This window comes from Dermacentor silvarum, chromosome 7 (assembly GCF_013339745.2).
Source record: "Dermacentor silvarum isolate Dsil-2018 chromosome 7, BIME_Dsil_1.4, whole genome shotgun sequence".
NCBI lineage: Eukaryota > Metazoa > Arthropoda > Arachnida > Ixodida > Ixodidae > Dermacentor > Dermacentor silvarum.
Window position 1 is genome coordinate 94572533 of NC_051160.1, and position 12299 is coordinate 94584831.

The 12299-nt window shown below is 49.7% G+C and overlaps 1 protein-coding gene across 1 annotated transcript in view; it reads right to left on the reverse strand.

Annotated features, from left to right (window-relative positions):
• Window positions 1–12299, reverse strand: part of LOC119458285 (uncharacterized) — a 52871-nt gene that overhangs the window by 23270 nt on the left and 17302 nt on the right. Inside the window, exon 6 of the mRNA XM_037720119.2 lies at window positions 1219–1329. Within this exon, the coding sequence (XP_037576047.1) occupies window positions 1219–1329 (111 nt within the window). The remainder of the gene's footprint in view (window positions 1–1218; window positions 1330–12299) is intronic.

The window sequence follows — 12299 nt, forward strand, 5'->3', positions numbered from 1 at the left end:
GAGCAGTGTGTCTCGGAGATGTCGCACCTTTGTGTTAGCGTGGCTTCGCATTTCTGTGATCGGCGTCACCTGGTGTACTTTCACGAGAGCCAAAATGCGCGAATAAACGCGGCTCGTTTCTTCGATCGTCATGGCGAACTCCGTCGGCAGAGATTGCCAACGCAGTGACGCTCTTGCCGACTGTATACAGGGACAATGTCACTCTTGCGTATCCAAGCAAGTCTGTACACCCCTAAGCGTAGTGTTAGGCAAGGCATTACTAGAGGTATTTTTATAGCTGCTCTAAGCGTAACTAAATTTTGGGGGCTGAATGAGTTTTTTGGACTATTTATTAGTCCGGAAATGGGTTTGGTCCAGAAAATCGGTCGGCGACTGTATTGAACTAGGCTATCGACGACGGAATACTTCAAGCAATGAAAAAGAGTTGAATCCGTTCATCTTGATGTTTGTTATTTCGACCTTACGGATAAGTCAGGCAAAATTTTCGGTTCTTCAAGGGTGAAATTAATGGGAGTCGACTGTAGTATACAGTCAAGTGCCACTACAACGAACACTTCTACAACAAAATGACCTGCATAAGGAGGTAATAATGATGCCTCAGTTCTACTGTCAGCTGTGCTGTGCAGACCTTTCCAACAAAGGGACCTGCATAACGAATGATTTCAGAGGCCCCAAGCACTTCGCTGTGAAGGTGTTTATACACACCTGCATATTTGTCCTGAACAAACTAGTTGGACGTTAGCACCCGGGTCGTTTGCATTTCTTTCGGCGTCTTCGTCTTTCAGTGCGACAGAAAGGTAATGCAGTAAATACCAACTAGGCCAAGCTCAAGTTCTTCTGAAGTCTATACACCCACCCATCCTAGTGCCGAGATGCTTGCTGTGCCTGCATGTGTTTGCTAACACACTGCACACAAATTTCGTGTGCACATCTGTGCAGCGAGCTGTCTGCATCCATGCCAGTTGTGCGCAAGGTAGTTGAGTGTGACTAGCGGCTTGACGAGCTTGCGCAGCAACTCTGTCTTAAACATTAAGCCAAAAATTTTATTTTCAACTTGAACGGAACAAAGCAAGTTATAACCCTCGTACAAGAATATAGAGTTCTGTACCGGCTGCCATTCTTTTGAATCTATCTGTGCCAGGGCACAGGGGCATAATGTCAGGTCAATGAACGACGCAATACCAAGCACAACGCCGAGCAAAGGCTGCAAAGCCACACCTTGAACAAGATGATCCGTGCCAGGCGCAGTGAGGGACGACAGTAAGCTGTCCTCCGGAGCATCATCTGCCACAGCCAGGGACGATTCGTCCGACAGCACGTATAGCTCATCTGCAGAGAAGAGTCAGGACACTGCTTTAACAAGGCTTTGCAAAGACAACAGCACTAACACTCTTTCCACAGGTAACGACACTTCATGCATCAAATGGCAGTGGCTTCCAGTGATGCTACATAGCAGAAATTAGTGCCACGTACATCAGATGGCAAAGATGTGTCAAGCTATACATGACACAATAGATGCAACAGTTCGTGCAAAGTTCCTGAAGTGGGTCGTTTTATTGAAATAAATTTTAGAAATGTTTGTGGAAATTGTTTAAGGCTTTCATATCAAGTTTGTACATAAGCAATTGAGGGATACTTATTTAAACCTCGACATAACGAATTTCAATATATTATAACATTTTTCCATAGAATACCATGTGATCCGAACCTCAATATAGCGAAGTGTGTTTATACACGATTTCAATATAAAAAAAATTCACTGCCGCTGCTAAGGAACACTGAGACAATAAATGGAAACTTCCGTGGATGCATAGGGTCAAATGGTTCAATTACAAGCTGCTACTTGTGAACGCACTGTGGGGCATTACTGAAGCAAAGAAGCTTCATGCTCCATGTAAAGTTCAAGGGCAATAATAAGTTATCGCGTGCTAAGGTGTGAGTGAAAGCATGCGAGGCGAGTGGAGAAGGGGTTTAAACGTAGTCACGAAGATTCCCCCACCCAGCCCCCATTGAAACCCATGTATTGGCTGACCGCTTAAACCGTAGTCGCTCATTGCCCACCAAACGGTTAGTGCGCTCTATTTTTCTTTCGTGTTCTACGCGCACAGCCACAAAATTGGCAAAATCTCACGTGCGCAGACGTTCAATTCTCGAGTTGCAACGCCCGGACGACGGTCGCCAGCGATAGTGAACTTAACACACGGCCACCGTGACGTATTTCCTGTTCATACAGCTGTTGCCGATTGCCGCGCACAAAAGCATGGCCTTCGAGATTAGCTCCCGGTAACGCGAAGAAGCCGCCAGTAGGGGGTGCAAATTCACTGTCACCGTCGAATCCAATTCAAGTAGTAACCGTGCAGAAACACATTTCATTGCGAAGCACATTTCTGCCGTCCCCGTGGACGTTGCTTTGAGGTTCCGTATAAAGTCCAAATATGGCAACATCATTGCCGTGCGCCGTACGCTCTATGTGCGAGCGAAAGCTTGCGAGGGTCAGCAGACTCAATCTCGCTCGCGCGCGCGCGAGAGAGAGAGAGAGAGAGAGAGAGAGAGAGAGAGAGAGAGAGAGGGGGGGGGGAGGGGGGGAGGGAGAAAAGCGGGGCGGAAGCGCGCTGCTTCTTTCACGTGCAAGGGGGGAGGCAAGAAAGGGAGGAGTTTACTTTGGAGCGGGCGTGCGGGCGCCGTATCTTGAAAGTGATCTGTGACATGGAAGTGCGCGCCCGCGCGGGCCTCCTCTTCAAGGCGATCTGCAGAGAAAGTGCAACTAGCGTTGGTAATTTCGTATGTGCTGTGCTTTCTACGTCTAGTTCACGATGAAGTGAGAGACGGCACGCTCACTGCTGGTGCCACACCTCACTCAGCATACTCACAGCGAGTTTATGCGGCCATCGAGCGAGGTGTGTTCATGTTCACCTGTGCACGAGTTACACCATGCTCGTTAATTTAGTTAGTAAGTGTCATGTTTACTGTGTTGACGTTGCTGACCACCAGCGAAGCCAGCTCCGCGCGCGCACGCTTTTGAACCCTCTCGTTTGTGTACCCCTTCCCCCCGGCTCCTGAGCCGAGATATCGTCTGCGTTCCCTTTCCCAAACCCTTTCAGCACTGCGATATATATATTGCAGTGGTGCCTTCAATAAATGTTGTTCCACCGCCAGCTAGCGTCTTGTTGTGCTGCTGCCTGCCACAGCCGGTTACTACAGTGACGACAAGTCTCACGGATACTGACCATGCGGCGAAAGCGGCCCAACACGTCGGTGAAACCGGACTACCGTGACGTGAAACACCAGAGAACCATGGCCAGTCTTCAGCTATCGCTGTTCGACGATACCAGAGATAAGTGGAACCATATCTCCTAAGAGCAGAAACATATTTTGAAGCAAATGACATTACTGACTCAAATGAGCAACGAGCGCTGCTGGTGGCGGCCCTCAGCATGCAGACAGTTCAAGTGTTAGCTGGTCGAATCGCGCCAGACTCCCAATTCGCTCACGTATACCAAAGCAGTTGCAGCGCTAAATAGCTACTACGACCCCAAGCGTCACGAGACCGCAAAGTGCTACAAGTTTTTTACCCGTTGCCAACAGGAAGGGGAGTCGATGCAAGCGTTTCTCGACATATGGCACATAGCAGACAACTGCAACTTTGGCAGCGCATTAGACCTAATGTTAAGGGATCGGATTATTTGCGGCGTACGCTCAAATAGCCTGCGGAAACAGCTACTGACAAAAGAAGGGTGGACGCTAGAAGACGCCGAAGCTATAGCCATTTCAGCGGAAGCAGCGGACAATGATGCTAAAGATACGAGCATAGAATTGCCAACGTTGCTCAAAGTGCAAGCCCGTCATCGCTCATCTCAAGATAACCACAACCAAAGTGCAGCGCTAACGTACCAAAAATGCGGAAGCACGAGGCATGATGATAACGCCTGCCGGTGGACAAAGGACGTCCAAGCCTACCTTGACGATGTGCTAGTGTCGGAACGTAGCGGTGACAGCGGAGGGAGGCTTAAGGAAGTATTAGACCGATTCCAAGACCACGGCGTGAAACTTAGGCCCGACAAATGCAAGTTCAGACAACCTTTAGTTACCTATCTTGGGCATCGAATAGATCGTGAAGGATTGCATCCCATTGAGAAGAATGTAGATGCTATCATGCAAGCGCCACAACATGTAATGTCACGGAGTTGCATTCGTTCTTGGGCATGATCACGTATTATGCACAATTCTTGCCAAATATGTCCTCGCTTCTCCCTCGGTTGTACCGGCGAATGGAAAAGAAATCTCGCTGCGAGCGGCTGCCGCCGCATCAGGCTGCATTCGAACAAGCCATGGAAATCCTGAAGAACGCACAACTGTTGGTCCATTTCGACCCCAACAAAGAGCTGAAGCTAGAATGAGACGCATCTCCCTACGGCGTAGAAGCACTGCTGTTTCATTCAGAAGGAAATGAGCATAGGCCAACTGGATTCCACTCCAGAACGCTAACGAAGGCGGAACAGAATTATTCTCAGTTGGAGAGAGAAGCATTGGCACTTATTTTCGGCGTAGCTCGTTTCCAGGATTATCTTCTAGGTCAGCAGTTCACCCTGGTCACCGACCATCATCCCTGCTCGGGCTACTGAGGCCTGATCGCCGGACACCAACGATGGCGGCAGCTCACATTCAACGGTGGGCACTGTTCCTGGGCGGCTACCAGTACAAGCTGCAGTACGTGCCTGGGAAGCAACTGCTGACAGCAGATGCTCTCAGCAGACTTCCAGTAGAGGTGACTGGGCCAGCATTGCATGGCAACCAACCCGAGTGCGTCTTGTCATTGGAGGCCCTGGATGAAGGTATCGTACCGACCCACAAATTACAAGAGCTAACCGCCAAGGATCCAGTGTTAGTCCGTGTCGCATGCTATTATGTTGCATGGGTGTCCGCGAACGGCTAAAAGAATGGAGAAGTCGCTGCTGCCGTTCTACGACCGTAATTTGGAGCTGTCGTGGGCCCACAAGCTAGTCTACTAGGAAAGTCGGGTTGTGGTACCGTCTGCGGCACAAAAAAGAGGATGTTACAGCTGTTACATGAAACGCACCAGGGCTCATCAGCCATGAAATCGGTCGCACGGTCGTTATTCTGGTGGCCGGGTGTTGACAGGGACACAGAGGACATGTCGGCACAGTGTGAAAACTGCGTGCAGAATCTACCCATGCCAGCAGCAGCCCTGCCAGTAAGTTGGCCGAAGACATATGACAAGTGGTCTCTGATCCACATTGATCTTGCAGGGCGAATAGCAGGCCAGATGATACTTGCGGCGCTTGATGCGCATACTAAATGGATTGAAGTGGTTCCCATGAGGCACGCGAACACAGCTTGTACTGTTCGCTGTTTGCGAAGCATGTTTTGTCGGCTCGGAGTGCCGCACACAATCGTGTCTGATAATGGCACTCAATTCATAAGCCAGGAGTTCGCCACGTTCGTAACAAGAAATAACATTGTGCATCTACAGACAGCGCTGTTCCATCCGCAGACGAACGGAGCCGCTGAAAGAATGGTTCGAACCGTGAAGGATGGGTTGTGCAAGATGACACAAATGGCGCTGGAAGATAACCTCATGCGACTGTTGTTCAATTACAGGCGAACCCCCCAAAGGGAAGGAAAGTCTCCTTTGGAGTTGCTCCTGGGCTACCAACTACGTTCGCGCCTGCACATGTGTTTGCCTTCCAGGGCCACAGGTTCAGCAACAGGTACGGACGACTGGGCTGTCTCGCCAGGCAGCAGAGTCTATGTGCGGAACTATGTCACCAGTCCAAAGTGGGCACCAGGGCACGTGCAGTCTACGTCCAGAGCCAGGATGTTTACGTAAAGGTGGAAACTCCAGCCGGAGTAGTGCGGCGCCATGTCGACCAAGTCCACCACCATCATGAAGGTGTAACTGGAGGGAATGCTTATGACACCATTGCAAGCGAACAGTTGGACGGGCGACTTGACACAACAGGCACTGCCTCTTCGACTGGCGTGACAAGTACGGTCCCAGCAGCACCAGAGCATCATGCGGTAGATGAGGAAACGACCGTGGCTGAACAGCACCGACAGGCCACATTGACGAACCAACTCGACCGACGCAGCAAGTGCCCGACGTCGACGCAACCGTGGAAACGCCTGACCCTGCACAGCCTCCACTACGGCGATCGACAAGAACTCTGAAGGTGATACAGCGGTTCCAAATTAAGTGGGAAGGAATGTTATGTTTTCTGTTTTGAAGTTGCTGCGCACCAGCCAAGCCAGCTGTGCGTGCACACGCTTTTGCACCCTCTCGTTCGTGTACCCCTTTCCCTCATGGCTCCTGTGCCGAAATATTGTCTGCGTTCCCTTTCCCAAACCCTTTCACCACTGCAATACAGTTAAACCTGGATATAACGAAATTGACGAATTCCCAAATAACTTCGTTGTAAAGAGGATTTCGTTACATGCAGGTTCGGCACGAAAATTCGAAAAAGAAACGCTTGCCGTATTTCTCGATTCTAACGCACCCTCGATTGCAATGCGCACCTGCCATTTTCCGTGACCAAAAGAGGAAAAAGAAATCCTTTACAGTACCACGCACCTCATGCTTTCATATAGAAGCACAACTATCGCTCAAGATTTCGGGCGCAACTATCGCCCAGTTGCGCCCGAAAGGCGAAGCATCGAAAAAACATTTCTTTTTTCCTTCGACAACATCAACTGGAAAAGGAGAGTGTCGGCTTGGCGGGCTAAGCCAGCTGCAGCAAGCGGCGGGATCAGGTTTGAATGAAGGGAGGGGGGAAAGGTCCCACCCGCGGCGGCAAGATTGCCGGGTCAAGGGATGCAGGCCCGCCTCGCGCACGCTCGCACGCACACGTGCGCTTGCTCTCAGCTCGCAGTCACCGGGAATTCGAGCACGCCAAGCTCGCCGCCGCCGCTTTGCATTCCGTCGCAGCGGAGAAGGTGCTTCCTATTGCTGCTCGTGCAAAAATGACAAAATTTGGGGCGAAATCTCTAGGTTGTCGGCGGGAAAAATTAGTTATTTCGAGGGGGTCGCCCGCTGCCACTACGTTACGTAGAGGTCTCAAATACATGTGCTTCTATGGAGTAATGGCGTGGAATAGAAAAACTTTGTTATATCCAGGAATTTGTTATATGGAGGTTCGTTATAAGCAGGTTTAACTGTATATATATATTGCAAAGGTGCCTTCAATAAATGTTCCACCACCAATGTCTTGTTGGGCTGCCTGTCGCAGCTGCAGTGATTCCACTCCTGCGCCAAAGTGCGCCAATTGGGATTTACTGCGCCATTCTCATACAATGGACGAAAATTGCGTCTAACTGCGCCAAACAGTCTCGGATTTGACGGCGTCTATCGCCAATTGCAACACCGGGGAATTAAAACGTTCAACGTGACGATAGGGCGAGCCTTAGTTGCAACCTTAGCTGCAAACAGGAGACGAGAAAGCTCTAGCGCGTACGTCCCAATTAAGGTCACTGGAACCTGGAAAGTACTGCAGATCTTTTCTCTTAGCCGCCATGCCGCCGATTGGTCAGTTGCCGTCAGGTGATCACTTTCCACTATAGATGGCGGATCTAAGCCGCGCCGGAGGAGATAAGCAGACAGACATCGCTCGCACACGCCGCGCGTATGAGTCATCAACGAGGTCAGATTTTGCATTTTGTATAATTTAGTGTATATGTTTAGCGCTTTTCGCGATACCAGTTAAGCGGAAAGAGCGAAAGCAAGTGCCGTGCTATCTCTGGCTGCACCGGATAAAGAGCAACAAGTTCACTCCCACTTGGTGAACTTGTTGATATCGCCAAGCTGAGAAGCTCCTTGCGGTATATCATCGAACTCCCTAAATGCCATAATGTGATGGAAAAGCTTCTTCGCGCATTTGCTTTGAAGACTGCGGTTTGCCTTGAGTAAACAAAGCGAGGAGATGCTCAGAAGTATGCAGAACCGAGCAAAATGTGGCTCGAAGAGCGACGGAATACGGGCGGCTGTGTAACCACTGCAATAAAGATCGATCGAGCTGTCAATGTTGAAAATTAAAATAGATTTTCTCGTGTGCTGTTTTTACATTAAACTACACGAACATGACCTGGTTAATTCTGTTTTAGCATCCCTTTTCTTGTAGTGCAGTCAGCGACCGCTTATTTTCGTAGAAATAGATCTGTCTGAAACATTTCGTGCGCGGTTAAATCAGTAGCCACGTTAGAAAGCGATAATATCCACGCGTATAAACGATTTTGTGGCAGCGCTTGATACCTAGTCATCCGGAAAAAAAAAATCTTGTGTGACATACGAGCATCGGGATCGCTTTGCACTTTGCACAGTTGAATGCTTCACTTTCCGAGTGCAGTAGCCGACCGATTTTCCGGACTTCGCGGGGACTGACAAATCGAGCAGTCCAAAAAACCGAACAGTCAGAAAAACTCGCCCCCCCCCCCCCCCCCCCAAAGAGAAAAAATTATGAGGCTTATAGCGGCTTAAGAAAAATGTCGCACTTTTGCCCAAAAGGCGGAGCATCGATTGCGATAGCCAATTAATAGACAGCGATACGAAGTAAGGATGTTAGTTTTATCGGCCGTATAAAGTTGTAAATATGCGCTTACTAACTAAATAAGCACGGTGTGGCACGCACAGGTTACATGAACACATCTCGCTCGATGACCGTGGGCATATTGACCTTCACGCTGTCTATTCTCTCGCTTCAACGCGAACGTCGAAAAAAAAAAGAAAAAACAGCGCATACGAAGCTAGTGGCACTCGGCGCACGCCCTTTGTACCCATCGTAGATCGCGGGCGCTCACTTCGGCCACATAGCAGATCGCTTTCAAGATACGGTGCCCGCGCGGCAGCTCTGTCGGCAGCCGCAAGAGCAGAATGCAACTCCCCACCGTCTCCGCCACCTTCTCCTCGTGCCCCGCGAGCGAACGAAGTCCGCGCGCGCCTCCGGCCGCCTTGCTCTCTCGCGTGCGTAAGAATAAATTGCGGTTGCTGGCTGACCCTCGCAAGCTTTCACCCGTACACAGCGTACAGACCGAACAAAACAAAAAAAAAAAAAGAAAAGCAAGTGCAGCTTTTTAGAACGTTTTGTCGGCCAAGGAAGAGCGGGCATGGCCTCGGAGACGAGGGGATAGCGTGTGTCTACTGATCTTGAAGGCTATACAGGGGGGCACTGGAAGCCAAGCGAGCGGAAAATCCAACATGGCGGCCTCCAAAATCGGGTAGCGTGGCTCGGAGCGAGCAATTTAGTCCGGAAAATCGAACATTGGCTCCTAGATTCGTCCGAAAAATCGCTCGCGAAAATGCATTAGCTCTATGGGAATCCTGCCGGTACATCTATGAAGTCCGGAATATCCAACAAGTCCGAATTTTTGGAGTCCGAAAAATCCGTCGGCTACTGTACTTGTAATTTACATCGTATCTAGCTAAACGAAATGCGGTTTTGTTTGTGGATCTCACAGAGCCCACTGCGGCAGCCATCGTGCTGTTCTTCACTGTAGCAAGCTTAGAAAACCCGAGGAAGAGCCGCTCGTCTTTTCCGCGCAGTGTTGCCTGCGCAGTGTTGTCTGCGCTCGCTCCAGCGGTTGCGGTACTTTCAAAGTTCCAGGTTCCAGTGACTTTAGCAGTGCCACGCACGGCGTCGACGCGGCGTCTGTCTGCCTTGCAAGGCGGCTCGACGGCTAAGTGCGGTTTCTGCCGAGGCTCGCGGCTTCGAGGTTAATTGGCGATTCATCGGCGGACGTTATCTACTCCGGAAACGCAGCTAGTAGCTTGTTTGAAGCGCAGCATGACGTGGTTATAATAACTGCGTGCCGCCAATGTGTCCATCATTTCTGTTTCTGGATATTACCGATGACATCTGGGAAAACTAGCAATATACGAAATGATACCAATTTGTGTCTGTGTGTGTCGCATGCACACAAGTGCATTTTTTTCTCCACGAGATCTGCAATAGATGGAAATGTTTACGAAGCTTCTCGTGAGAACATAAGAATTATTCAGGTAATTGAATGTAAATTGCAACTCGCTTTTTCTAAATACTTCAGGATGTGAAAAATCAGCTGCTCCAAGCTGCTCCAAAATGCCAAATTGCCTGCTCCAAAGTGCTCCAAAATGAAATTTCTGATGCTCCAAAAATTGCTCCAAATCATAAGTCCGCAGTAGCATCACTGAGCTGGTTACTACAGTAAGCAAGGCCTCGTGGATAAACTGGCTCACGGCATTATCGAGTTCGAAGATGCCGTCATCGCGGCAAGGCCGCTACGGCGGCAGTGAAGATCACCGATATTTTGTTGCCTACCCACAAATAAAGCCTGTCCGAGTGCGTGTTTGAGAGCATCGTGACGTAGTTCTTTTCCGGCTGGTAAGTAACTGCTAAACTGGCATTGGCAGTTAATTCGTACAGCGTTGAGTGCGTACCTAAACGTTGCTCCCGGCCAACTACGTATTAACGAAGTTTGGCTGCTTCCTTTGCAGCAGCCGGAACAGTAGGCGAGCGACGACAACGCGCATTAAGCGGGCGCCACAGTGTGCGGGTCTGGAAAAACCTAGATGGAGCCAGAAGAGACAAATGCAAGAGGGGACTTCTTTTTTTCTATTGTGAAGGCGACGACGCATCAGGTTTTGCGAGTGCATGCTCCACCAGGAGAAGCGTCTCCATGGTGGAAGGAAAAAAAATTTAGAAGCCCTGACGTCGCTTGTCGTGAAGACTGACGCCGGAAGTTGGAATTACTCCGCCATCTTGTTGGCAGATTCGCCTCTCTTGTTTACATTTCTCACCTCTGGCGTGCAACCACGTGCAGTCCCACCAGGCTGTACGCACGCGCCGCAGCGATCTGATCAACAGATCCAATCGCAATACCGTTACCAAAGTCATGCCATTTTAGTAAGGAAGTTTATGGTGAACTTCGCAAGTTAGGCCACGAGGCCAGTCCCACTACTATCGCCGGCTTTTGTGAAAATAAATCTGCACATTCTCAGTGTAATACAAGAATACACAGGCGATGATCGTACATCATGACACATCGACCTATGGCCCATCTGCAGTTTATGAGAACAGAAACTTATGCCAGTTGTGGCTTGAGGCATTGTTTTGCTTTACTGAAAGTTTTGGGCAGCCGCATATCGCGGAGATGTGACAAGCTACAGCATTCCGACGAAGCAGCCAGCCAACGCGCGGTACCGAGCAGTACACGCATATGAATGCAGCAAGCGCATTGATCGGGCCTGCTGCACGCAACCATCAGCCGTTTGAGGTGCACGCTGGCGTACATTCTTCTGTCGAGCATTGTTCACTCTTGCACTACATACGCCAACCTTCACTTACCTGCACCACTCAGGTGCACAGATAAAACGTGGTGGTAAACGAGGTTTGTCCCTTTATTACTCACAGCAGCCACTTCTTTTTTATCCTTCCACACGACTGTTTTGCGTGCCCCGAATGCATCATCCACTGTCAAAAGTAGGAACACTGCACAACTGTCACTTACATGCAAGCTGTTTATCATACAGATTATGAAACACAGCTGTTTCAGCCTGATGGCACGTTAGCATGAATCCACAGAAGATGGCAAAAATACTCCCGGATTGTCCTTTGTCCATCCGTGGCACGGTATGTGGTGTACGGCGTATGTGTGCTCGTTTCATGCTTTTTACTTCGAATGCCACCTGGCCACAACAACAGCCGGAAGAGCACGGTCCAGCTAACACGGCAAAACAAAACATGGAGAGTAACGCAAACCTATACACGCGACGCCTTTGCCACGGTACGAGACCTACGGAACAGCACACACATGAGCACAACACCACCATAACAAAACCGCCATTGTGCCCCAACAACATGGCCGCTGCAGCCGCAAACCTTGCATCGGTCTGCTGACTCTGACCGTGCTTTCAAAAGAATGCGAGTCGCATGCCAAACTTCTTCCTCATTCTTTGCTCCTGTTCTAAACCAACCAAGAATACTTGCTGCCTATCATTCAGTGCTGTCTGAAGACATTAAGCCAGAAACTTCGTACTCAATACCAAAACAGGCCAAGAAAAAAGATTATGGTATGTTGCCTGCAGGAGAGACTTGTCAATAAAGTGTTAATGTGCATCTAAATTTAGGTACACAAGTGTTTTGCATTTCACCCACATCTAAATGCGGCCATTGCGGCTGAGAATCAACCTTGCGACCTCGTGCTTAGCAGCGCAATGCCATACTCGCTAAGCCACGGCGGTATTTCTAGGGGTCCTGAACCACCCCTCAGGCTTGGTGAAATAACATTGTCCACAAGTAGCCTACGCTGCTGTG